This window comes from Myiozetetes cayanensis, unplaced genomic scaffold (genome assembly GCF_022539395.1).
Source record: "Myiozetetes cayanensis isolate MyiCay16 unplaced genomic scaffold, myiCay2020 scf13, whole genome shotgun sequence".
Taxonomy (NCBI): Eukaryota; Metazoa; Chordata; class Aves; order Passeriformes; family Tyrannidae; genus Myiozetetes; species Myiozetetes cayanensis.
The window spans coordinates 6921676-6948598 of NW_026086937.1; the positions used below are offsets into that span (position 1 = coordinate 6921676).

Consider the following 26923-nt stretch of genomic DNA (forward strand, 5'->3'; position numbering starts at 1 on the left):
GTACTGATGTTTTAGGGGCCTGTTGCAGAGCCATGGGATATGTTTGTGAGAATGCATCAGGGGTTCTGCAGACATCTCTGTACTTTCTGTTCCTACAATACATGTGTTAGACCAGATAAGGAATTTTGGAAATGGTTCCATACCTTTGCCCTCTGTGGAAGTTCTCACGTGCTGTGTTCATTGCATGTGCCCTGGTGGGACACCAAGGTTCCGGCAGTATTGTGAAGAAGCCTACCTGATCCTGCGGAAACATGGGAACCTATTTATTACACTCTTTGCACTGATGTTGACTGCAGGGCTTCCAGAGCTGACCTCTGTCAAGGACATCCAGTATCTCAAGGTAAAGTAAGATTTACAGCTCAACAGGACTTAGCATTTTTCCAGGATGTGAATTTCTGATTCCAAGATTAATACATTTTAATTGTTTTCCATTTCTGCCAAGATTTCCACACAGTCCTCAAAGCTTTCTTTTTCAGCTCTATAGAACAAGGTCTGTAGTCAGTCCTAGTGCTCAAAGGAAACTGTTCCTTTCATGAGTTCAGCATCCCTGCATCTTAAATCTAGTGTGTAGTGTTTCCATATTGGCTCATACACAAGCAGAGACCCATAAAGGGGAAAATAATTTGCTTAATTCTTTTTCAGTTTTATCTTTAAACCCAGAAAATACCTCTGATAGTACACTGATGGCTCAATGAATAGGTGAAAATGTGACACAACAGAACAAACCAGAATGTGGTTTGTGTTGGAAGGTGATGGAGGTTTTAACTGTGTTTTTTTAAAATTCCTGACAGTGCTTGTTTTCCTATTGTCTTAGGACTCTCTTGCCTTAGGGAAGACTGAGGAAGAAGCACTAAAACAATTTAAGCAAAAGTTTGATGAAGCACTCCGGGAAAGTTGGACTACTAAAGTGAACTGGATGGCTCACACTGTTAGAAAAGATTACAGATCCTAGAAGACTTCTGCATTTGCACTAAGCTGAAGGTTAGCTTGATAAGTGTTTTTAGAGGGTGTCTGTCCTATGGACCAACAAAACTTCAAGAATCGTTTGGATAACGCTCTCAGGCTCACAAACAACAAAAAGAAATGGACTGAAATAACTCCTGAGTCTTTTGCACTCTGCTTCTGAATGCTTGATTCCAAGACTGTCTCTAGAAACAGTGAACATCCTGGATAATCAGTTCCTGCTGACTTTGCACGCTGAGAGCTACTAGGCATTTTTAAAAATTCTTTGGTACTTTATGGAGGTGTAAATATTTGTTTTTATACGTTAGAGTAATGTACTCTAACATACTCGGGAGGGTTGAAGACCTCTGACAGAACTGTTATTTGTTTAAAGTCGGGACTTGAAGAGTAAATTTTTTTTTATATCCTAATCTGGCTAAAAATGACCATATTGTGTATATTTTTCATAAGACCTCTGCCCTCCTGGCACAGATGCATTAATTCTACTGTAAATAGCAACCACGGTATCACTGTACTGCAGGGAGCTGCTCATGTCTTGTGCTGCTGCTGAAGGAAGGGTGGATGTTGGCAGGGTGGGGGTAGGACAGGGACATCTTTGGGAATGATACAGCATCCAAATGTTCAGGGTTGCACAGTTCTTTTCCTCTGACATAACACACACAAAAGAAGCCCTTCAGAATCAGGAGGGTGAGGCCAATTCCAGACGTGCCTGTGAATCCCTCGTTGTAATGGTCTCCCACTCAGCCTCTGGGGCTTTGCCCTCAGCACCTTGAGAAGCACATTTGGTTCAGGTTCAGCAAGAAGCTTCTCACAGCCTTACACTGAAATTTGGATCTCAGATTAGTTGCTCCCTGCAAAATGTACTGACTTATGTAAGAGACATTTTAATTCAATATATTACACAAAGTGGTTTTTAGAGCCTACACACCAAAAACCCCAAGTGTTTGGACAAGCAAGTGTTGATGGGGAAAGGTCGTTTCACAGAACACCAATGCGAAGTCACTGGTCTTTTCTCACTGTATTTATTAAAAACTTGCAGTAATGTTGCTTTACCAAGATATGTATGTCAGAGATGGTTGCTGAAGAAACTGGATTTGTTTTAATTTATTTAGTGAGGTACCAGGCTTTTAGGTGCTTAAATGGAGAGCAAATTTGTTACGTGCAATATGGAACTGCTGGTTCAAAGATGTAACATACTGTTTCTGAACATCAGCAAGAGAGATTTTAACTACTGCTTGTTCTCCAAGGATCACTGGTAGCTCTTGATTCTTGTTGACATTTGAAAGAGAATTAAACATATATATTTACCTTTTGACTAAACAGTTGTTCTGCATAGAAATGTTGGTTTATTGTTGGTAGGGATTTAGGTAAAGGTGCTTTTACTTTGTTGAGAGTGGTTTATTTTTGTTGGTTTGGGGTTTCCTTGTTTCTTTTAGAGGTCAAGAACCTGCCTGGAGCCAAGGTGGCATTCTGTATTCTCTTGTCCCTCACCCATTGGGCTTATCTATTTGAACAGACTTCTGGTTCTAGAATATGGTAAAAGTAACAAGTGGTTTGTGGTTTGGTTTTGTTGGGTTTGATTTTTTTTTTTTTTAATACAATATAGTAGCATTAAAAGTGCTATTTCCCCTGGGGTTTTTTAATACATATATATATATATATAATCTGCAGCAGATGGCAGGAAGGCTAAAAAGAAACTACGTTACAGGTGATAACTCTGGAAAAAAGTAATTTCATCCTCGGCTAATTCACAGCATGTAAATTTGCATAAGTAACTGTTCTTGGACACATTGTATTTTCTGTGAAACAGAGTACTCAGACATCTCCGCTACACTGTCTTGTTGAGGGAGACAAAACCTTTCCCAGAAGTTGGAGATGAAGTTGGCAAGTTCCCCTGGGCTGCTTGGAGCTGGTGTGTGTGGTATCTGAGAGGAGGGAGTGTGATGGCACCTTTATATCCACAGCTAGACAGGCAGGTCAGTTCTGTGTTCCAGCCCAGCCTGCCTGTGGGACGTGGGACAGGTCATTCAAGGCTGTGCCTCAGACTCACTCCTGTTGGCCAAACTGGACGTAGGAGCCTTGACCTCCAGGTGGGAACACCTTCCCTCAAGTACCACCAGGATATTGCACTGAATAAAGTCATTTTGTGTTGTAAGATTTTTTTTTTGGATGCGATTTTGATGCAGGTTATAAAAGTACTTGAGAAAAGCAATGGGATTTCCTCACCATCTTCCTTGAGGAAGGTATTTAGAGATTAGTAAGAAATACTACTTCTGCCCAGTGTTTGTGTTGGTTGTTAGCCCTTGAACTGGCTGTGTTGTGTTTGGTTGTCTTTACCTTTGCTACGCTTACTCTTGGCAATGAATTAGCAAGAATGGGGAGAGGAAGTTACAGGCCTGTAAATGGTCTATTTTTGTGTTTGGCAGCAAAGATGATGCATTCTCCTCATGTAAATTGATCTTGGTCAAATAGCTGAGAAGATGGCACATCCCAGAGGAATGCCTTCCAGGCTGACAGCTCAGGGATGAACCTGACAGCAAGCAGTGTTTCTAAGGTCACCAAGGTTAATTTTGTGATACCTTCATGTTAAGTTTTGAGTGGAGTACTGGTTTGCTGAATTGTATTAGTAAATAGATCAGCACTTTCCCTGGTTTTCATCGCATTTGCTACAGCCTGTGGTATACAGACTTTCATTCGGAAAACAAACAAACAAATAAATAAATAAATAATTGCTTTGTGAAAAGTTGGAAGAGAGACAGTCTGTCCTTCACATTTTGTCACCCAAGAGGAAAAGACTGGAATTCTTGCACATCAATCTACTGCTTATTTCTGTACTTACCTCCCAGTATCCAGCTGCAGTATTGAAATGGTAAGTTCTTGTGGGCTGAGTGGGATCATGTTATTTTAGACCATTTACAGAATTCAGAAGGCATCAAATGGTCAAACTATAATATGAGAGGTTAATGATTTTGTTTGTAACAATAAGGAGAAACAAAGCCTTTTTAAATGTGGAAGCTTTGGAAAGGATGTAGCTTTGTGCAGCTGTAGAAAAGAAACATAAGGTACAACTTTGATATCAAACATCTTCAGTTCAGATGGTCTCATGTTATGTTAAATACTTTTCTCCAGGTCTACTTCTAGTCTGCTCTGTACATGTCAACTGAAAAAATTACTTTTCTTTCTCAAGGCCTTCACTGTATCCGCCAGAGAGGAAAGCTACCTAGGCTGCTTTAAAAACCAAAACTGAAATTTGGTATATGCACTGTATATATATTGTATTAATTTATTCTGTTTTTCTTTTGATTGCATGAGTACTCTGTGGGTACTTTACCTTAAATCATTGGATTTGAATCATTCTTTACCTTGAATCATTTGATTTGTGAACAAATGGTGACAACTGCTGCTTTGATATTCCTGCTTGTCCTGTGTTGGATTTCCAGGGCAAGAGCTCCCATGGATTTGCCCCTCACCAGTGGAGTTGCTTCCTTTCCCTTTTATTCTTGTATCAGTTGCATTGGCAGGGGTGTGTTGATTTACAAGTCACTCACATTGCAGTGAGTGCCTTTGATAGAGCCCATTCGTGTATTTAATATAATAGAGCCAATATTCCTCTTAAATTTCCTTGAGCTATTGGAATCAGATAATTAAAGAGTACATGCTCTTAATAATTGATATGTCAGGCTATGATCGTAGCTTTTTTCTTTAGGCATGATTTCAAGCCTAAATCTTTTAAATGTGTAATCAGTATTTCTATTATAATTCTTTCACAATATATTATGTGTCTTGAGCCGGCTTTAAAATCTAAAACTGAAATCCTGTGCTCACATAATGTGTTCCAGTTTTTGGCAAGTTTTCTTGAATTAATTTTAGAAATTACTTGTCTGGCATAAGAGCTGAGGGGGTGGAGCTGTCCTGATGGACGAGTGTCAGTGGGTGCTGCCATAGAGGTGCCAGTGCTCCTTGGCTCTGGGATCTCACCATTTGTAGGAGTCTGTGGGGTTTTTGGTGAAAAATTTTCCTCATTGTGCCGTGGCTGGTGAGATACAAGTCAGGTTAAACTCAAGGTAGTGGCTTTATTGCCTGACCTCAATACCACACACATAAACCTGGGTATGACAGGAACAAACGTGGTCTCACAGTACCCGGCAGAGCAGCCAGCCCAGGAAAGGTGCAGTAATTTAACAGCTACTGAGACAACAAGTACCATATTTGTTCATGCTTGCTCAGTGCATAATAGAAATGCTGTAGTTGTTCTTCCCAAGCTTGACTTCGTGACTGATAGAGGAGAAGAGTGGTGCTTCTGCAATGCTGACCAGGGAAATGATTCACCTTACCCATATTAGCAGCTGTCCTTCAAATAGGACAGGAAGGCAGCACTGACTGTGGGGGAAATGAGGGGAAGAGAAAGTTGCTCCCTTAAATGAGCTGGGTTTGCACATTGCTATTACCCAGATGCCTTTCCAGACTAATAGCCCCCATGAGGAGCTTTGCTGGGTGTACTCTAGCAAGCCACAAAGGAAATCCTACCAAGCAGATGCTCGTTCTGTCCCCTCTGGAACACCTGGCTAACAGCTCAGCCATGTAACCTATTGGAACTGGTTTCACTGGAGTGGACTGTCAGATTTAAATAATGCTGCTGTGATGACCTAGTCCTTCATCCTTTCAGTCTGTCACCTTGCTCTTCCTCAGGTGACTGTCTGGAGATGTTTCCTCTGGATTGTTTGATGAAGAGGGATGGGGATGAATAGATATTTCTAAAGCAATGTCGTGGCTTATTCTTGGGAAAGCTGTGAAGGACCACAGCTTAAGAATAGCAGTCACAGGGAAATGTAAAAGGTTAATTCTGGTTTGCCAGGCATTGCTTGGCTTTTATGAAGCAAATGAGCGGAAGCTGCAATCAAGCACCATGGAAACATGGTTTCTGAGGGATTAAGGTCCTTGTAGCACAAGGATCTTCGTAAGATCTAATTTCTGGCTTTAGAAGTCTGTGTTTGGGCAGGAAGTCTGGGCACTTGCTAGAAGGACACAGAGCCAGTGAAGTTTGGGCAGAAGGGTTCATTCCTGGTAGCGGTTCATTCCTATTTGTGAATCCTGCCTAAGGTTTTCTCCTACATATGGTACCTAATGGGCACTGGGCATTGGACAGCTCAGTCTGGTTTCTGAAATGGTCTCTATCTCTTGCTAAGGAGCATTGAGTGTTTGACATTGCATAAAGGGAACTAAGCAGTATTGTTCAAGATACTCTGGAGCACAGGAATGTGTATGTGGCTCTGAATTCTTCCTGTTGAAACTGTTTTCTGAGAGGGTGGAAACAAAACACAAGAATGGATGACATAGCTCAGTCAAAGTACTCCCTAGGGAGAGAAAAAAAAATCAGGATTCCAGTCCCCTTATCAAACATTCATTGGAACAAAAATGGAACAGTTCCAAAACGGGAGCAGGAAGAACACAGAGAGTCCTTAGGAAAAGGAGTAATGAAACAGGTCCAAACTTCCCAGCCTGTGTTCTGTCTGCTTGGCTAAATAAAAGAACCCTTAGTATCAATGGCTATGGAACACTAAGGCTGCTTAGGCTGTTCCCAACCACAGAGTGAGGAATTCATTCTGCATACAGAATTGGCCAGTTGCCATAGGAGGAGAAGATGCATGCTGCTAAACTTGGGATAACCTATTCCAGAGGCTACTACCTCCTTTCACCTGTACTTAACAATAAGGATAAATAGTTTTATGTATGCCTGGACCTTTATGTCACCTGGCCCTACCATTGTGTATTGGCCTGTTATTTGGAGCTGCACTACACAGTTTTAAGAACTGCTTAAAAACTACAGGTTTGGGTTTAAGAACCCAAAGAAAATTCAAATACTTTGAGAGTTGTGATCCTTGTTGCTTCTTTTAAGGCAAGATGCTGAATCATAAGAGAGGTGTTGAAAGCCTGTGAAAGGTCAGAAATTCTAGCAGGGTGTTTGGATGTGATCTGCCATCCTTGTGGCCTTTAGAAGCCCCCTTCCCCCATCAAGTTGCATACCCAAGCTAGTTAATTTAAAAATAAAATGTTTAATATTCCAGACCACAAACAATACTGAAACATACCAAGGCACTGCAAATAAGAGTAATGCACCCAGTGTTCTGCATGCAATAGTCACTTCCTTTGCAGCTCGATGGGATAATCTTGCTTCCTTGAGAGGGCAAAGAAAACTGGCGATTATTTCTGAAACAATTCCTTGTCCTTAGCAGCTGAGAAACTTTTAGCTTACAGATCTTTGCTCGCAGGGTGCATGCTGGTTAAATTACTGCATGTGCATCTGCTGTGTATAGTATGAGCTGCAGTATGGCTGAAATTGCTGATGCTGCACAGGCCAGAGCCCCAGTGAGCCTGAGGGATCCAAGCTTTAGCATTTGGGATGTGGTTGGGTACTGGCAGGGCACCCCCAGCAGATCTTTAATCACCTCTCTGCAGTCACAGGCGGGCTGTGGCTCCTCCCCTGTCATAGTGGTCGAGCAGGCTGTGGGCGATGAAGCCGCTCTCCGAGTGCAGGGTCTCGCACTTCCGGCAGGTGAGGATCTCGCATTTCGGGCACATTTTCCCGGAGCGCGGCTGCCTCAAAGAACAGATTTCCTCCCGCGCTGGCTTCAGCTTCTTGGAGCCTTTCCTGTGTAAACATCTCCTCTTGTCTTCAAAAAGCTGACTTCTTCCCTGAGGGCTACAACAGTCACAAAGAGAGGTGATGAGTTCAGCCTGTGCACTTCCTAGGGCAGCAGAAGCAATCAGTGTGTGATTTATGAACCCTTGCCCAGGCTGTACCTGTGCACACAAGGAGCAGGTGCAATGTGTGGTCACCTGCAGAAAGCAGGAATACACAGAAAAAGGAGAGTCTGGCTGTGATGGCAGTGACAAACCCTTAGTTTTAGAACACAGAATGATTAAAGGATTTCCATCATTTAAACAAAGCCATAAACCAGTGGCACTAGCTGGCTAGGTAGGAGCTTTAATATGCAGCTTTTCTGTGGGTGATTGTGGCACAAGCCTCATGTGTTTGCATGAAGACAAATTCCATATAGCTCTGTGTATCTAAATTACTGACATCTGACCTAGTAGGCCTCCCCTATACCATCATAAAGGTTCTTTTTCCACTTGTGTGCACTAACAATGCACTTTAATGCTGGCCAGCAGATAAGCCCTGTATTGCACTGAGCTTGAACAGAGATGGAAGAGCTGAAAGAAAAGGTCTCTTGATCAAATTATATACCATTGTATTTTATATAAAATAGTGCTTCAAAATCAAGCAGCTAACCTCCATAATCCCTTACAAGAGCTCGCAAATCAGTGCTGAAATGTAGAAATGATGTGATTTGGCTATACCACTGTGAGAGTTCTGTAGGCCCTGATGGCTTGAATGTGTTTAAAAACCACCGCCATGCAAGGTGTCTGTAGAAATATATCCAGTAAGGTCTGAAGACTGACTCTTTCCATTAATGTGAGAGCACCATGGGAGAAGGTTCCTACATTCCTGTTCAATTTCTTTTTAATTCTTTTTTTTCTGATCAAACTGGGGAAATCCATATTTATCACTGACACATAAGGATTGAGGTCCAGAAAATGTGGTTTTACTGCTTCAATTGGATTTGTCTGTCCCCTGAATGCACGCTTCAGTGAAATCATGAACAACAGAGAATAACTCACAGCTGTAATTCACTTCTTGGATGTTTGACTATGTTTCTAGTCCAGTTCCTTAGCAGTGCAGCAAGATAAATCCCAAAGCCAAGCCCTTGGTATTAGTTGTGCTGCAATTAGATCAGTCTGAGAGAAAAATCTGGCTCTCAGGTTTGTTTCTGGCTAGTGTATTTTAATCTTATGTCGAGCCTGTAACCAGCTGCTGTGGCTATCAAGCTTAATGTAGTTAGCTGAGTAATTGTGGAGACTTGCGTGCACTTCCTGCTAAGACGGTAATTTCATGATAATTATCAAAGACAGACTCTTTGTAGGAGATCTGTAGGGAAAACAGGTCTTCAATGAGAAAAAACACTTTTTGGAAACCCCTTCTGGTCTTAGCATGTTGCATACACTCAGTTTAATTTGTGTTAAGGAAGAATAATATGAAGAATATCAAATAGAAAGACCCAAGAAGAGAATTTCAAATCCCATATGGATGATTATAATGGCTCAAAACTAATACATGCACAAAGCAGTAAGCTCAAACTCACTTTTACCTCTGCTTACTTTTGTTGAAGAAGGAATAGTTTTGCATTGCTTTGTCTTTTTGGTTTGCTTTTTCTCCTTCTAACTGAAAAGTAGTAAGTACAAAGGCACTATTGTAGGGACACCAGCAATAATTATGCTCTGATTCAAGAAACTTCGTAGTACTGACTTTGTTGGACAGTGATTTTTGCTGCTGCCCATACATTGCCATTGCCCATTACACCCCGAAATTACAGCTGTTGGTGCAACAAAACTCCAGCAGTGTCACTGCTGGACCAGTGTCCTGGGTTGTCGTGCTGGCAGTGCTAGTGTGTATCTGGAGGAACAGACATGCTGCCTCTCTGAAGCTCTCACTGGAAGCGCTGGGAAATGGTTATAAGATAAACACAGAGACACACAAGGTTTGGAGATGTTCATTTTGTGTCTGCTTCTGCCAGGGACTTCCTAAGTTTTAGATCAACTTGTTTAATTGGTCCATAACTGTTTCCTTGTTTATGAAACAGTTAATACAGCAGAGGTAACAAATGTCTGTGGCTCTTCCAGAGCTGCTCTGGAAATAGTTACAAATTTTTTTGGTTAAAAATGTATACAAAATATAATCTAGGCTGTACTTACAATTTATTCTTAGGAGACCCAGAGAAGAGGCTCAGTCCAGAAAATCTCTTCTTAAATAGCCGCTCTCGCTTTTTTCGGCTGTGCTTCCCATCTCCTGTGCTTCCTTCCGTGAGGTCCTTCTTTCCTTTGTGCCAGCTCATTTTATCTGTCATAACACCACCACCTGTTTAGATGAAAACAGAAGTCTGAGTAGCTTTTCGAAAGCCTCTCCCTTGCTGTGTTGTACCTGGCGAGGTCTGGGTGTGTTACTCTACCTGCAAAGGGTCCTGGTTACGCGGGAGGTTTAGTTGAGATCAGGGAGCAGCTGCTTTCCATCAGATGAAGCAAATACCTGCTCTGAAAAATCCTGCAGACACAAGGTGACTCTGGATATTCTTGCTCTATTCCACGTAATTATGGGAAGTAGGCTTGGACATTAAACATAATGAATATTTCCCTCCACATGCTCTCTTTCCTGATTAAGCTGGTTGCTTAAACCAAGAGCAGAGGCGGCTCGTTTGATAGAAGCAAAAAGCCAGGAGCCAGTGAAGCAGCTTTGTGCAGAGAACAGAAGCAGTGAAACAAATGTGAGATGGAACAAACACCGCAAAGCAAAAACCAGAACCCTGAAAAGATGAAGAACCAACTGGGGATTTTAGTTAAGGATTGGAAATTGTCTCCTTTTTCTTTTGACAAAGCAGTTGATTAGGCTGCATTTCCGCGTTGTGATGCTTTGTCTCCAAGAATTATCCCTTTGGCCTCTCTCATTGAATTAGTCTCTCTGTGCTACATTTGATACTTGGTAATTGCATTAACTTTTGGTTGCTTGACTTGGAGGGTCGTGTTCACCCCCTCCTATGTCTATTGTCTTGTTCCTGCCTGCTAAAAATATTTCCCACAAATCTTCTATACAAAATCACACAAAGTTTGTGGGCTTAAAAACAAAATTGACAATCATTTTGAACTTTTCTGCTTTTAGTCTTCATCTCTTCTCTCCTTGTACACTGCTCTCCCCTCAATCCCTCCCAGCCTTTTAAGCACAGTTCTCCATAGCCAGTTCATACCTTAGGACACACACAGGCAGGGACTGGGACTCGATTTACAAATGCTTTGCAGGATCACATCTTGAAATAGTTTTAAGTTGTGTTATAATCATGTACCAAAATTGCATGTTAATACACATTAACAAGAAACTGTAAATTCCTTGAAGGAAAACAGAGTGACACACCTTGCTGCTCAGGCATGGTCATGAGACACCCAGTGTTTTAACAGAACCCAGGTAAATCAGACTTGTATCTCCCACAGAAATGGCAGAAAAGACCATTTATGAATGGAATTACAAACAGTTCACTGACTTGTAAAAGGAAACTGTCACTAAAGAATTACTAAGATATGAAGGAATAGGAGTTGTGAATGAAAGAAAATTACATACCTCAAAATTACAGACTTTGGGTTTTAATTGGTGACGAAATAATCTGCAAGTTCCAGACCCGTTTTAGGCATACAGTGATGCTGAGGCGAAGCTCTGCAGAACAGAACAATCTGTGTCTAATAAAATCAGCAACTGGGGAGGCAGACATCTACCTCGCTTCTGACGAGGGAGCTTCAAAAGCTTCTCACTGAAGGGTCTTTCAGTACTGATATCACTTGTCTAAAAGATCAAGAGAAGAAAATGTAACAGTGAAAGTAAACATGTAAAAATTGGTAACAAAGCACTGAAGATACTCAGATCTTTTTTTAAGCCTTTTAGATAATTTTTGAAAAATTATACTTTGGACATATAGTATTTTATTTCTCTTTTAAAGATGAATTTGTCTGGCTATGTGGAGTGTAATTAGTTCTAATGATGTGAGGCTAAATCCTTCTATACTTTAACTATCTGTTTAAAAGTGTTGCCAAATCAGCATTTGAATAATTGATTTATTTGCCTTGCTTTTCTTCTCTGCTTAAATCTTGTGAAACTTGACTACCATGGCTTTCTATCTACCAACCAATCGTTCTCACCTTTCTTATCAAGCACTAATAGAGTTGTTTTGTTGATGACTCTTTAAAATGGGGATTGTACTTGCAGGTCTGGGAGAAAATGTTTCCTTCAGATGAAGATCGTGTATGACCAATGGACAACATTTTCAGGAACCTCAGTGTTGTATCTGTAGGTTGTCTTAAGTTCATTATAAGCAAGGTCTAGACCTGCAAGACTTCAAATACCAAAACTGATCTGCACAGATGCTGGTTGTTGATAGCTTTCATTTCTGGATGTCCTGAGCGGTGTATTGGTGCCTCTGAAACTGCTTTCATGTATAAAACTGGACTTCAGGACAAAATATGAATTATGGATGGGGTAAAAAATCAACAGCAACAGTTTACAAAAGACTGATTGTTTTCCCTAGCCAAGACTGGCAGGCTGAAGATGCAGGAAGCTATTTCCCAAAAGCAGAGCATTTCCACGGCCATCCCTCCAACTGTTGCAGCCGTGATTCAGCTGCTGTCCTCTGGAGTAAAAGTACAAACAGAATAAGAGGTAAAATCTTTCTGGCAGGGACTGTCATGCAAACACACAGAGTAAAAGATGCCAGACAGGAAAGGATGTCTGGAGAGAGGAAATTACATGAATAGCAACTTGGGGAGAATTTCTCAGTGTCCCCAGGATGTAGCTTTTCTGATCCACTTCTGTGTTTTAAATGAAATTTCAGCTGTTGGACCTAATTCTGATCGTATTATTTTGCCACCACAGGGTGTCTCTGCATCTCTTCTTACACCAAAGGCTTTGGTAGCCTTTAATGGCAGGCTGTGAGCTCGAGGGAATGTAGGGCTAAAGGAAAATGTCCCCCAGTTTAGCTGTGAATTTTCTTCAGGATCACGATCTGGGACTGGAATGGTGATGCCTTCATTAGCTGGTAGGAAATTCTTCTTTAGCAGCCACAGTCCAGTGACGTTATTTAATTTGGTTTTGAGAACTCTCCTGTATCACATTAGAGAAAGCTGTGGGCATATGCTGTGGTGCACTGTTCCAACTTCAGCTCATTCTGCACTCTTTTCACAAGGATTGAGGTATTATTCCTGTATGTTTCTACTGCTTTTTAATTTTTCTGACTACCATTTCACCTTTATGCTCATGGGTGTATTTTCAGTTCCCCTTCAATCAGGATAAAGCTGTCATGAAGGCAGCATAAACACTGTATCATGTGCTCTGGATAGTTTGCATAATAAAACATTTTAATAAGTTGGGTTTGGAGTCTTCCAGGGAGGTTTTTTTTGAGTCTTGTGAGCTTTGGTCTGGCATCAATACTTGTTCTACTCTCCACATAATGACATGAATTGATAGCACAGAGGGGGCAGGAAGCTCTAGATAGCAGGTCCTTCTGTCCCAGAAGCTCCTGGCCTCTCAGACTTGCATGACTTTTCATTTCCTCAGTATGTGAGTGTGGTTGGGGTTTGAAGACTGGTAGCAGGTGGTACCTGTACTCAGTGTATGCCTATGTGTGGGCGTTGGTGTGGCTGTATGCTACAGGGGTCTCAGATAATGTATCTTTGTCTAGAATATGTGAAAAGTAAACCATCCTCATGAGGAAAGATTATGGAGGAATTCCAGATGAGAAGTGCTGAGCTAAATAATCTGTGGATGGATAAAGCTTAAAGCTTGTCAGGAATCTTCTGTCATCAGGGCATCGGTTGAAACTCCATCCTTACATAGAGAAAATCCAGTTTGATTTTTTTTTTTTACTTCCATCAGGAAAAGCTTCTCAGGGCCAGGCTGATATGGTCAAATGTAGAAAAGTAAGGCTCAAAATGACGTTTATTCATTCATGCAAATAATTACCTTCAGGAGAAGAGACAGACTCACCCTCCAGTGGCAGCAGGTATAATGCTGTGAGGAAGTTCTCAGGTAGCAGAGGGAGAGGGGAGAGAGGTTCCTGTGATTAAGTCACTCTGAGGAGTTCCACCATTCCCCCAAAGGTTTGGATCCCCTTCAGAGCTGACAGCCAAGGGCTTGCATCTGAGTTAGGCTGAAACAGCATCTGAGCCTGGATTTAGGCAATAACTGAGTGTCCTAAGGTCTAGGCTGGGTAACCACCACTCTGGGTGTTGTCACATTCCCTGGTTACTTTCTTTGTGAAAATACTCAACTGACTGATCACAAGTTTAAGACATTGGGACTGATGTGTTCCACACCCCTAGTACCTGTGCCTTTGCCTGTTACTTTGAGGAACAATTCACTTTTTCTTTGACTCCCACAGAAGAAAACACAGATTTTATCTGATGACACTGTTGTACTCTATCTCCAGAAGGCACCTCGAGATCTGAGGTCTTACAAAAGCTGCTTTGTGTTCCGGGTAAGCCCTTGCCTTACCCAGATTCCTGGTTTTAACAGCTTGTGTTCTGAGGAGTTCCACCACTGACACTGATGGAAAGGCAGTGACAGGTAATGTATCTTTTTACAAGCGAAATGGAGCAAGTTATCATTGGGAACAGCAATGGTAAGTGCCACTTCTTGAAAAACTTTCTTCTTCATTGGCCTCTGTTTAGAGTATACGATGGCCTTGGTTTCAATGTAAAGGAGCATGTTCTGCTTCAGAAGAAGTTTTGTGCTGTACAAGGGTGTGGGACATGCAGGGGAAGTGCTGATGATAATGAAGGAGATTCAAGGGTGAGACTGGATGTGTGGGTAGGTTTAGTGTGAGGTGAAGTTAAAGCCAGGAGCAGAGACCTGGCACCTGCGATACTTCATCTGAGACACAACCATTTCACAATCAGTGGCTGTTCCAGTAGCTTATCTGACTATGGGCTTGCTCTGTGTTGTGGGTAGGCATTATAATCCTGACAGTTTGCCTTTTTTCATTCACAAGTACTCACCTATGACAGCACGGATTGAACAGCAATACCATTCTTGATTCTCTCTTTTTTTTCCTCCTCTTTCTTTCTAGAAAAGAGAGGAGACAGAAGGCTGTTGCAAAAACACACAAACGTTTTCACCTAAATCCCCGCAAGCGTCCTGGCTGGAGTGAGCCCCGCTCCGGTGACCACACCCAGCCAGACGCTGCCTGCTCCGCACGGGGAGGAGGCGGGATGTGGGCAGGAGCCGGAGCCTCCGTTCGCGTTCGTCACTCCTGGACTTTCTCCTGGCTGGCGTGAGGGTGGGGAGGGGGTATCTCCGTGCCTTGTCTCTACTTCCTACCCTGTGATGAGGCGCAGGCATGCTCAGTAGCCGGTGCCTACCCCTCCTATCTCAGCAACAGTGCCTACAACAGTAGGAGAGCGTTGGCAGCAGGCGCGGAGCCGGAAAGCCATCTTTGCTGGAGAGGGAGGCAGCAGACCCCGCTCGTCCCCTCGCCATGTGAGTACCGGGGGCCGCGCCCGCCCCCCGGGCACCGGCCCTTGCCCCAAGGCTCGGAGGGCCGGGGAGCTGCCCTGTTGCTTCCGCAGGGCGTGGGTCCGTGTCGGGGTGTGCGGCGGGGTGGGGTGAGGGGATGGGCGCAGGGATGGAGCGTGTGGAGCTGCCGGAGCCCCGCGGCCGGCGCCGAGGGGCTGCGGGCGCTGGGAAGGGCTCGCAGGGCGGGGGCTCCGCGGCAGCACCAGCCGGGTCTAACGTGCTGCTGGTAACCTGCGAGCACTCAGCAGCTCGCACTGCTGCTTACCCAGCTGCCAGGCAGCAGCGGAGAGGTTTATTGACACGTTTCTAGCTCGGTAATACTGAAAAGGAAACGCTGGGCCAAGACCTTCAACAGGTTAAGTCAGGATTTTTCAGTAGCGTGAGTCACTCAGCGGTGCTGCTCCACAGCAAATGGGTCCTGTTTGGTTTCACTGTTTAATGAAACGTTCTCTCCCAAATGCTGGCTGTCTGATAAGTTCAGCTTCACCATCTCCAGTACCAATGGCTTCCTGTGAGCAGTGCTTGATAGTGATCTGTTCCTTCTTGTTTGCATCTCTCCGAATAGCTCTTCCAAGTCTTTACATTTAGCATTAATGAAAGCATTAACGTTCTGTGGTAGGCAGTGATGAAAACCCCAAAGTCAATTCTGAAACCAGAAGTGTGCTGAGGTAAGTAGGAATTGATCAGACCCCTCTTCCTTCACAAAAGGATTCAGGCAGCTAAATGCATCATTTTACTATTGTCTCAATTCATTCCCAGTGACTCTTAAGGGACAGCCAGAGAAGATGTCTAAAGCAGTCATTTGTGCTGGTATTGGCTGATCTCTGAAGAACTGGAGCTTGGTTGATGCAAAGAAGATGAGGAGTGCAGTCTTGGCAGTCTGTGATTGAATTACTTTTAAAATATTTCCAATGACCAACTGTTTTTCATGAGGCATTTAAAAAATAAAGTCTACAATCACATATTCTGAAACGTTGGCTTTTTTCTTTAATGCTATTTCCTGTATAATATCTCAGACAGTAAGCTTTTGTCCATCATGTCCAAAATACTTCCAAAGCAAAGAATTCTTTGGAATTAAAAAAATTGCTATCAAATAGAAGACTCCTTATATAAACACCAAAGTCTATCTAGTAAACCCAGTTCAGTAAGCTCCTGTTGCCCAGCCATGTTTATCCTGAGCCAGGTGATGACTTCAAGTACTTTAATTTGTATGTGAGCTGTTCTTCAGTGATTAATATAAGAGTTTGCTGTTGCAGTTGTATACAATCTAAGCTGCTCTGAGCAATAATCGAGGTAATGTTTAATGTAATGTGTACATGTCTTGGTGTAAATAGGTATTCGTGACAGCATTTGTAAGTGAAGAAGAAAGGATGATGCTAATATAACTCGGTCATATTTCTTCTGTAGGGGATTTCCATCAGACTTCTGACAAAAGTTAAAGGGAAAGCAGTTTTTGTCTAATTTGGCAACACAGACTTTCAGTTTGATAATCAAAAGAAAGCCAAGACAAATAAGCAGCTTGTCATTGGCAGCATCAATCGGCTTCTGTTTCATTGCCATATCTTGTAATGAAAACTTTTCTTTGAACATCTATCTGCATGAATATCATGTTCTGGTAGCTTCTGAGCTCCTGATGGACAACAGAGATAAGTGTGTATTAGCTACTGACCTGTAGCAGCAGCTACAGTTGTAGTTTACTGACTACAAAAGCTGGTTGCCATTGAGCACCAAATACTCTGCAGAGGTTACTCTGCTGTTACACCTGTAGGAGTCTCGGGCTCCTCGTGTGGCTGTACAGACGTGCACATGAGACACGGGGCTGTGTCTTCAGCTGGTGGGAACTGCTGTTCATAAAGATTTCCTTCACTGGGTCAAACGCCAGCTCCATCTATCCTGTGTCCTGTCCCTGTAAAGCAGCTTGCAGGGAGTGCTCAGGGAGGAGTACAGTGGCTATGCAGTGGTATTTCCAGAATATTTTCTCAGTTTCCAACAATTTAAGGCTTGGGCAGTGTCTGGACCTGAGGAGAGTTCTTTGTATTTCATGACTGCTGATGGATTTTGTTATTTCATTAAGGTGTTCAGTTGCTTGATTTGCAGTGTCCTGGGGCAAGGAGCTCCACAGCTGGATCGTACAGGATGTGAAAGGTGCTTCCTGTTGGTTTTGAGCTGGCAGGTAACAGGTTCCTTCTGATCTTACTCTTGTGTTGGAAACCAGAGAAAAGTGTTCCTTATTCACCATGTTTTCTGGGATTCATGGTTGTGTATCACTCCAGCAGACCTGCCTGAGTTACATCAGGTGGGAATCTGTCCCTGTGGCCTCTATCACAGTGAGTACAATCCAGGGCAGGTGAGATACATTCTGGTTACTGACAACTTTCACCTTTGTGCAGGCACAGAGAGGAAACTGTGACATCAAAAGGTTGAAGGACAGGAGAAGGATATAAAAGGGATTTAAAGCAAGAACAGAGAAGGGCTGGACTTTGCTAGTGCAGCTGGGAAAATTGTTCCAGATGTAAGGAAGAGCACACAGACGTATTTGGAGGAGATGTGAAGAGCAGTGAAGGAGATGAGAACAAAATGGTCCTCAAAGTTGAGGTGCTTATAGGATTTGTTCCTCCCTGGAAAACAGACCAACAGCAGCAGGTGAAGTATATGGTTTTGTTTCCTTTACAATGGTCACAACTCAATAGGTAATTATATATAATAGTAGCTCACGGCATCATGTCATCTGTTGTTTACAGACAGGTCAGTGACCAGACAGCAGGGTGCCTTTGATTACATTAATCCAATACAAATGTGCTCTATTGCAGGGTACAACTTTTGTGAGACAAGCAGCAAAGCAAAGCACCTGGCTCTCCCTGGGGCAAAATTGTATCTCATTCCTTGGGTAGCAGTTAGAGCTTCCTAAAAAAAAATCCTTCTGCCTGTTTTAGAGCAGCAAGGGGTACATCCTGGAGGGGATGGATGGGATTTAAATGGTTCCAGCAATAGTAATGAGTCTGTTCTTACTGAATGTCTATTCAGTTTCTCAGAGAAGAATGTCATGGCTATGGTCTCCTGCTGTTAGTAGAGCAGTACTTAGCCCTGCTTTTGTGGGCATAATTTTATAAAACTTGACAGAATCTCCCTACCCTTCTCTTGTACTGATCAGCAGAGACAAACCAATTCAATGCAGTACTCTACACAGTCCTGATCCACTGCTTTTAGACAGTTTAGTGGCTTACAAAAGTGCATGCAGCTAGTGCATGTCCTAGGAAAGTCTTAACAAGCATGAAATGGAGGGATAAAGTTTCCAAGTGGTGCAGCTGTTCCATGCTGTAAGTGCCTGTGTTCCCTTAGAAATATGTTTCCCAAGAGCTCTGTAAATCCATGGTGGCAGGAAGATTTGAGTCCACTGGAGCTCTGGGGTTTTCCACATGGCAAGCACTTGCCTCAGACCCAGCCAAGCTAAGTTCAGTACTGACATGTGCTGACATTCTGCCTCCTCCCTACAGTCAGCCAGAGGGACCCGGGGTTTGAGAGTCTTTAGTATTGGTTCACAACCACAACCACAGCTATGAAGGAGTGGGTTGTTCTTCTCATTTAAGGGACATAATGGAGCTTGTAGTGAAAATAATCAGGCTGTACTCTGTGGAGCAGGGCTGTGTACATGAGAAGAGGATGTTGAGAAGCAGAAAGCACCCAATTTTCAGCATGGCTCTATTCGGCCTCTTGTTTGCTGGTTCTAAGGCTCACAGCTCCTGAGGTAAGAGGGCATTGGGAATAGGAGCTGCTTTTAATCTGCTGCTTTGAGACATCACCAGAGGAGTGCTTGTGTTTTGTTCATTGTTTGCTTCCCTTGACTTGCTCTCTTGTGGCATCACGCACACACAGATCACCTTCATGTATTGCTTTAAAAATAAATGCCTCAAACTCCCATAAAGTGTTATTCCTGATACACTCAACTTGCCGTTTGAAATAAGGGTGGCCCAAGTAAGTCATGAGTCTTTTGGATGCTTGGGTGATGAATGTTTGAAAGTGTAGAGATCAAACTGAACAGTGTCTTGAGGACCTCAGTGAAGAAAACAATCTCAGAATGGGAGCAACTGAGAATTATATGTGACAAGTACACATATTCTCCAAAACAGGCTAATGTGAGGTAGATGAAACCCAAATATATTTAGTTTGGTGGTCCCTGTCCTTGTGACTTTTAGCTCTCATTCGTTCTGCCGTGCAGTGGCCATAACTTGTTCCTATTGACTTAAAGGCATTTAACATAGGCAGTTCCAGCTGTGGAGGACACCTAAAGAGGCTGCACTAGAAGCTGAATTGGTCTGCCAAAGGAACATTTCCCCGTTTTAGGTGCTATTTACATAATTAAATATTAATTCTTCTGACAAATTAGGTCACAGAGCCATATTTGTGTGTACAGGATGTTCCCGACGTGAACAGGCAGGGACAGCTCTTCTGCCACCATCTGCAGGGTGCAGAACACATGGAAGATGCTCCTTGACTGCTTTAGCCAAATGTTTACAGTGCCCTGGCAGGGGCAGGACAGACTGTCCCAAATAAGTTCAGATTGACTGAACTGCTCGTTTTAAGCAATTACGACTCAGAATATTCTCTCCCCTACGTCATTCCGTGTTCTCTGCTGTCATTATTCGTAGCCATTACCTGCAATTAACTGGGCTGGGGTTTTTTAATGATGCAATTCTCTTTTTCCTGAGGTCTGTGCCTGAGCCCTTTAAACTCTTTTGCGTTATTCACTGAAGAACCATCGAGTGATTGCAAGGCTTTTTTTTTTTTAACTGCTCAGTTATGACAACCTTATGTTTTTTCAGTGTAAAGAAGTAACTCATTGAAATAGAGCTGTCTGTACATTTGCAAGTAAGTGTTTTGTCAGTTGCAATTCTGTTGTAGCTTCTGTACTGGGTGGAATAACTAGAATGGAAGTTCCTGACCAAATGATCTGAATTATGTGATCCAGTTCCATGATCTTTTTGGATGAAAAATTTAGTGAGAAACATAAAAATATTTATTTTTCAGAATAAATGAGAGAAAAAATTGTCCGGTGTTTTAAATTACACCCAGACTCAGTATCACAGGGTCAAAAGAGAACTCTTTTAGAAAATAGAGATTTTCCTATGAACATCTTTTAGAGATAAAATCAACATTATTTCAGGAGTTGTGTTTTACTTTGGTTTTTTTTTTTTTTTAAAGTACCTTCTTATCTTTTGCAGTGGACTCTCAGTGTTAACCAGTAAATGTATGGGAATGGTTTCCAGTATGTGATCACTGCATATTTGGAAGCACCAGAGAGCTGACAGTTTGTATTTATGATGAGTCAGTGCTGTGAACTTCACTGAAGGTTTTAATATTATGAAATATGTCAATACTATGCCGAATTGAAGTGGCCTCTGCAAGTAGCTGGAGACAGAAACAGAAGTGCTGGGTGGGAGGAAGACACCAGAGGCTGTGATGTGTCCTGCTTCATCCAATGGTGTCCTTGTGCTGGAGTCTGAGTAGGCAAGCAAATGTCCACAGAGTTTCCAAAACTCCTTATGGGGTCTGGAAAAGAGCTGAAGAGAGGAAATACTCAGCAGTAAGTGTGGTACTGAACTGTTCTTAGTCCCTGAGACTGGAGAGGTGCTGATTTTCTTTTAAGGTGCTTACACAAGACAGAGATGAGAATTTATATACTGAACTTTTAAAATTTTAATTGGAAATTGAAATTTGAAAAGTGAACAGTATTAAAAATGCAGTCATTGTAGCAAAAAGGTTTTTCTTATTTCCTATTCTGGATTCAGGAAAATGTGTTATGTTACAAAATTATCAAAAGATTTCTTTGCATCATAGGAAATAAAGTTGCAAAATTTGGTTTGAAATAACTTCTGGAAGGACTGTAGCGCCCCTGTTCAGGAGAAATACTTTATAAATTGTTTTGGGAGATACTAAAAAATCTGACTGGATGGTGTCCTAAGCAAGTTCATCTAATGGGCTCTGCTTTGAACAGATGGTTGCACTAGATGATCTCCAGAGGTTGCTTCCAACCTCAGTGCTTCTTTGATTCTCTTTGAAAAGGTCAGTCCAAATTGAATATGTTCAAGCTAATTAAACTAACATTTGGCTGTTTCCCAAACATTCAAGATATTGATGTTTCATCCATGACAACTTGGTAGCACTTTGATTTTCAACCTGTTGGCAGTGGATGCCACAGAAATACCTCTAATAGAAGGAGAAAACATATGGTATTCAAGAAGGGAGGAAATGTGGGAGCTTAAAAAAATGCAGATCACTGGAATGCATTATTAAATTTGGCTTGAATGGAAAAGTTCATGTTCCTCCCACAGAGAACAAAACCCAGGTTCCCTGCAAGTGAGCTTTCTCATCTTTCATCTTCAATGCCATCTGCTCTAGCTTGGTGTCAGCTCCCATCTCCCTACATCATGTCTTGCAAGAGCTTGGTAGCTTAGAAAAGCTATTGTTCTGTTCCCCTGTAAATGCTGCCTCAGTAGTGCAGCGATCATTTAAATAAAATCATCTGTGCTTATATCAAGTTAAGGTTAGCAGGGAGTGGTGTGCTGGCCACGGCAGGAGTTGTGACCCACTGCTACAGAGCTGTGGCTTTTGCAGCAGAGTTTGTAACTTCTGGAAATGGTGAGTTTAATCCCTGGTTTATTCACCAAAATGGTGGCTGTTGGATCAGCACAAAGGTCTGTGTTTGGGCATGGCTGTGGAGGTGGATCCTGGTCTGTGGAGCTGTGCAGGAGCTCACTCAGCAGAGTAGGCTCCCAACGTCCATGCTGGTAACAGGTTCCTTTTGTTGCTGGGCTGTCAGAAGCAGGATGGATCCTTAGCCCAGCATCTTCCCTGCCCCTCCATACTTCCCTGTCCTTCCTCATACTAGATTTCATGTACCTCTGGAGGAGAGGTGAGGAGCGAGTTTTCCCAGTGAGCCTTGCAAACTCCAGTTCTTGCTGGAATCAGTCTCTGAACCTGCAAAATGAGCGATCCACCCAAGTACTCAGCTCTACTGAAATGTGGTTGCCTGTGTACAAGCAAGGGAGGGAGAGGACTTGGGAATTGGCTCCCTAGGCTTCTCAGCATCTCCTCTGCACACACAGAAAGGCAGGGGAGCTGGCTCTGGGATGTGGGGGTGTTGTAATGCACTCATTGCCTTTTTAGACACTGACGTCCTGGATCACGCAACGTCTCAGAGTTTTCGAAACATAAGGGTCCTGATAAAGCTTTCCTAGAAACTATGAAAATCACCAATTATCCCTAAACCCACTTGTTATCTACTTCAAGAGGTTAATGGTTAGAAATTGCATTTGTTCATCTGAATTCACATACAAAAATAACTCCTCTTTATCGTGCTAGTGAATCTGGCCCTACGCAGGGCCTTAATTACAGTGTGCTGCAGTAAGGCAAAGGGCACTGCTGCCTGAAAGAACAAACCTGATCTGCTCTTACCCACCAGCTGTTGGCACAGACTATTGCATGACTTTGTGTTCTGTACATTATTTTGGAGTTTACAGGGGAATTCTAAGCCTGTACATTTCTTATTGCTCTCAAAGATCCTGAACCACATCAAAAAAAAGAGACGAAACTCTCTCACCCCCTCTCTTTCCTTCTCTGTCCCTCACTCTTTTAGGTTGATCTGTGGGAAATCTTCCTGAACTCCAGGTAGGTTTGCTGATAGCTCTGAATGCTTCCCCTTCTCTTTCCTTCATGTGTCTCCAGTAGTATCCATTTCCAGTGTGTGCACAGAGAGAGCACCTGTCATCCAGCACCTGTCACCCATGGTGGCAATTCAGGTGTGGAAAGGGGAAGGGAAGCAAAGGAACAAAGAGCTTTAATCAACAGCAGCAAAAACATCACAAGTGCATTGACAGAACAGTCCTTCCAGAAGGCTCTGGGCATGGGGGTTGTTTCTTCCACTTCAAAAGCTGACTGAGGTTTGATGATGACTTTTAGCCCACCGGCTTTCCTAAGAATTTCAAGGCAGAATTCTCTGAGCTGGTGTCAGCACTGTGGTTGAAAGACTTTCTGCTGATTGGGATCTGGGGAGAGCTCAGCTTGAGAGTGGGTACTGCCAGGATGAATCAGCAGATATCTTCCTGGAAGCAATCAAGTCTGGATATCCCAAGTGTTTAGCAGAGATCCCACCAGCCTATAAAAGTCTGTGAAATGTTTGACTTCTTCTTTCCAGCAGGGAGCTGTACAGTCATTCCCTGACAGCTGAGATATTGTCTCCCACACATACATGAAGATCACACTGTGACATTTTTCAGCAATTTCGTTTACTAGATGATATAAATACAAAAATATACCAAGTCACTTAACACCTTGATGCTTTTTTCTTTGCACTGAACATTTTAGGAAGACTGGGAGAAGGGAATGGAAAGGCAGAATATGCCCCACGTCTTGGCATTTTTCATGGCACATTTTTCATGTCAGTCTCAATTGCTTTATCAACATGAAGCAACACAGTCTCATCTTTCATCTTCATAACTCATGTGTGGCTTCAGCAGCAATGTTAAAGCAAAGACCTTTCCACCAGCATGTTCATTGCCCTTGTAGCGACAATCAGTTCTGTGCAGTTGACTATAGGGGAGAATGAGCAGATTTGATTAAGGTCTGTGCAGAGACTGAGATGTTTTAGCAGTAGAATGATCTCCTAACAGAAATCACAGCTGACAGGTGCTTTTGTTGTTTAACCCCCACCTGGCACACTTATGAACTGTGCAAGTCGGTATTTTTCTTGCTGCTGACTCCCAGATAGCTGTTTGCTGAGGAGCTCCTTCACCACCACAGTTTTAGAAATACTGTGTTCAGTCCTGAGCCGCCTCTCCCAGCCCCTCCTGTTTCATGAGCAGTCTGGATGGTGAAACTTGCCATGCAGAAAGAAGGCACTTTGACTAAAACAGAACACTTGCAGAGTCAAACACTATATTTGGGCAGAGGAAAGAATAAGTCAGAGTGTGTGTATCTGTGTGTAAGAATCAAGAGAGGGTCTGCACCTTGGAGAAGGAAGCAATGAACCCAGAGAGAAGAGCAGAGTTCTTCTCAAAAATATCCTCATTCCTGTGTGCTGTCAGTGAGCAAGGGGTAGCAAGATTTCTGAGTAACTTGCTGTAGTCTTGGAGGAATCTGTAGTTCTTGTAGCAAGTGAAAGAACTCCAGAAACCTTATGTTTGATTGCACTGGATGGTTGCTAATACTGAAGTCATGTAGAAGTTTAAGTGCTACCTCGCAAAGGGAAAAGGAGTCCAAGAGGTCATAGCTGTCTAGGAAGCTAAATCCAAAATCCTCAGAGGCAACACAGCTATTGAGTGTGGATCAGGCTCAGCTCAGAGCTAAATCATTCTGTACAAGGTACTTTCACTTTGAGATGCTGCAGTAGCATTGCATAACTTGAAAGGAAACATTGAAAGTAGCAAAAATTAGTTCAGAAGGTAACTAACTCCCAATGAATTAAGCATTACTTACTCTGCTGAGTGAACCTGAAAAATCCCCAAATATTATAAAACATTAAACGTTCAACAAAACCTAACCAGTGACTAGCTAAAAGTTCATTTAATTTAAAACTTTACTTTTTTTTTTTTTTTTCCTGGTAGTTTGGTGATGGTGCTTGTGTCTGTGTTTGTTCTCGCACTGCTTGTCTACTTACAGTAAGGGCAGCTCTTTCCATAAACTGGACCAGAGTAGTCATGTTTCAGTGTTTATATGTAACCATTTGCAAAGCTCCCCTAATCAAAGGATTTTTCACAAAGGCTTATGTTTGTTTCTGTTACCTTTGTTTTGCTTGGAAACTGAGTGTGCAGGTTGCTTGTGGGATTTTTCATGTAAATAATGAAGGCAAGTACTTGATAAAGATTGTTTTCTCTCTTTAAAAATATTATCATCTAGGATTTAGGATAAAAAATGAGAAACTCTTCTTATTTGAAGGGTAGTGGGGAGGTATTGTGAGCAGCAGCCAGGAGATAGCAACTTGGAGAGGGGTATGGAGGAGACAAATATAGGTGTTTACACTTGCAGGCTGCTGCACTGAGCCAGCATTCCCTCTCCTGACAGCACAGTCACAGAACAGTCTCTCAGCCAGGTGTCTCAGGCAGTGACTCACTCACTGAATACAGTTCTGTTGTTTTCACTGTGGTCCCTTGTTAACCTGCAGATGGTCTTTCTCGAAACGTGCCTTCTCCTGCCACTTCCCTGGTGAACGGGACTTGTATTTGAGACTTTTCCCTTCCTGAGGTAGCTTGATTATATGTTGATTATAGATTCATCAACCAGCAAGCATCACTTACAGCTCTCAGTGAGAGAGGGCTCCTAGCCTAACTCCCCGTGGAAATGGCCTTGCTTTGAATCTGTGCTGTGATGGTAACATGCATTTTGGAACTCGAGCAACAGAAACAAATCAACCAGCCTGTCAGTGGTGACAGGAGACAGCACTGCAGTAATTCCCTTGTGTTGTCAAACAAACAAAGGGAATCCCTCTGCTGTGAGCTACAATTTCCTTTAATTTGGTCAAAGTAGATTAATCTGCATTTATTCTTCTTGCCTGTCTCTTTGAAAGAATAAAGTAGGCAAACTTGGCTCATTCTTTCGTAACAGAAGACTGGTTGTAGACTGAGGTCAGCAGAAAATTAATTTAGAATATATGAGGAATTAAGGTGAGGGCCTTTACTCTTTCTTATGGAACTCTTTTTTTTTCTTCTGTTCTGCCAAGCTCCAAACTTGTAAATCCTTCTTGCAGGAGCAGTACAGAAAACTGAGAGTTGTCCGGATGGAGAAGGCTTCTTTTACTCTAACCTCAACATCGTCCTGGGTGCCTCAGCATTTGTGCCAGGCACATGAGAGGTGGTGTGACCTCTCAACAGACCTACCAAACAGCACAATACTAGTCCTCCTGTCTGCAAAGTGGAACTAAGGGAAGAAGAGGGGAAAAAAAAAGAAAAAAAAGATTCAAGGACTTTGTTTGGTCAATCTCTACCACTGCCCAAGTAATGAGGGGTGTTTGTAACTGGGAATTCCTTATAGTTACTGCCATAACCAAAACAGGTTCTTCTTGAGGAGCCTTTACTTTCCCAGCATGTGGTGTATTTTGTATTTCCAAGTACAACATAGATTTTGTATAGAACTTGCTCTTGGGTGCATTCAGATACATACTCAGGAGGCTTAACTCAGAGATCAAAAGGACAAGTAAGTTGTCCTTAGAAGGATTAGGAGACAAGGTATTAATACTCCACAAGAAATGTGAGATTTTTATGTGAGAAGATACTCGGCACAGGAACAAACACCTCTGCCTAGGAGCATGCAGATTTTTTTTTTTTTTTTCAAATTGCTGATGTTTACAATGACAGTTGCCTTGTGCAAATGTGTATAGAGAAAGCTCAGTTTAGAAGTTTCCATAATGCTGTGCAAGAGCTGTTCTGCATATGAGCATTATGATGCCAAGCATGTTCTATTTGACAACTCAGTGTTTTGCTCTGTCTTTAGAAATAGAGCCCCGAGAGGCTGGTATTTTTTGCACATGTGTGCATAAGATGGGTTGTTTTGGGACAGGCAATTTGTTTTGTTTACTGTTCGGACTATCTAAAATGGAGAAGCTGTTTGACAAATTCAAATGTTGGAACCCAGTATCTTGTTTTTGGGGCCTGTCTCCAGCTCACTGGGGTGGCTGTTGTCCCAGTTTGAAGAGTACTTGTTTCTTGTCAGTCGTGCTCTGCTTGTTTCTTGTCAGTCGTGCTCTGTGTTGTTGGTGCTCCTCCTCTCTGTGAGGAGGTGTCCTTCCCAGCAAGTTTAATGGCAACAAAC

General features: G+C 42.6%; 2 protein-coding genes across 5 annotated transcripts in view; both read left to right on the forward strand.

The window, feature by feature from the left end:
• The window catches only part of PIK3CB (phosphatidylinositol-4,5-bisphosphate 3-kinase catalytic subunit beta), an 86472-nt gene extending 84189 nt beyond the window's left edge, over window positions 1–2283 (forward strand). For all 4 annotated transcript variants that reach the window (XM_050308300.1, XM_050308302.1, XM_050308303.1 and 1 more), the window contains 2 exons: window positions 208–340; window positions 815–2283. In XM_050308300.1, coding sequence (XP_050164257.1) covers window positions 208–340; window positions 815–952 — 271 coding nt within the window. In that variant the 3' untranslated portion in view covers window positions 953–2283. The remainder of the gene's footprint in view (window positions 1–207; window positions 341–814) is intronic.
• Window positions 2284–14834: 12551 nt separating this feature from the next.
• The window catches only part of LOC126636231 (vesicle-associated membrane protein 2-like), a 51220-nt gene continuing 39131 nt past the window's right edge, over window positions 14835–26923 (forward strand). The window contains exon 1 of the mRNA XM_050308209.1: window positions 14835–15088. Within this exon, the coding sequence (XP_050164166.1) occupies window positions 15087–15088 (2 nt within the window). The 5' untranslated portion in view covers window positions 14835–15086. The remainder of the gene's footprint in view (window positions 15089–26923) is intronic.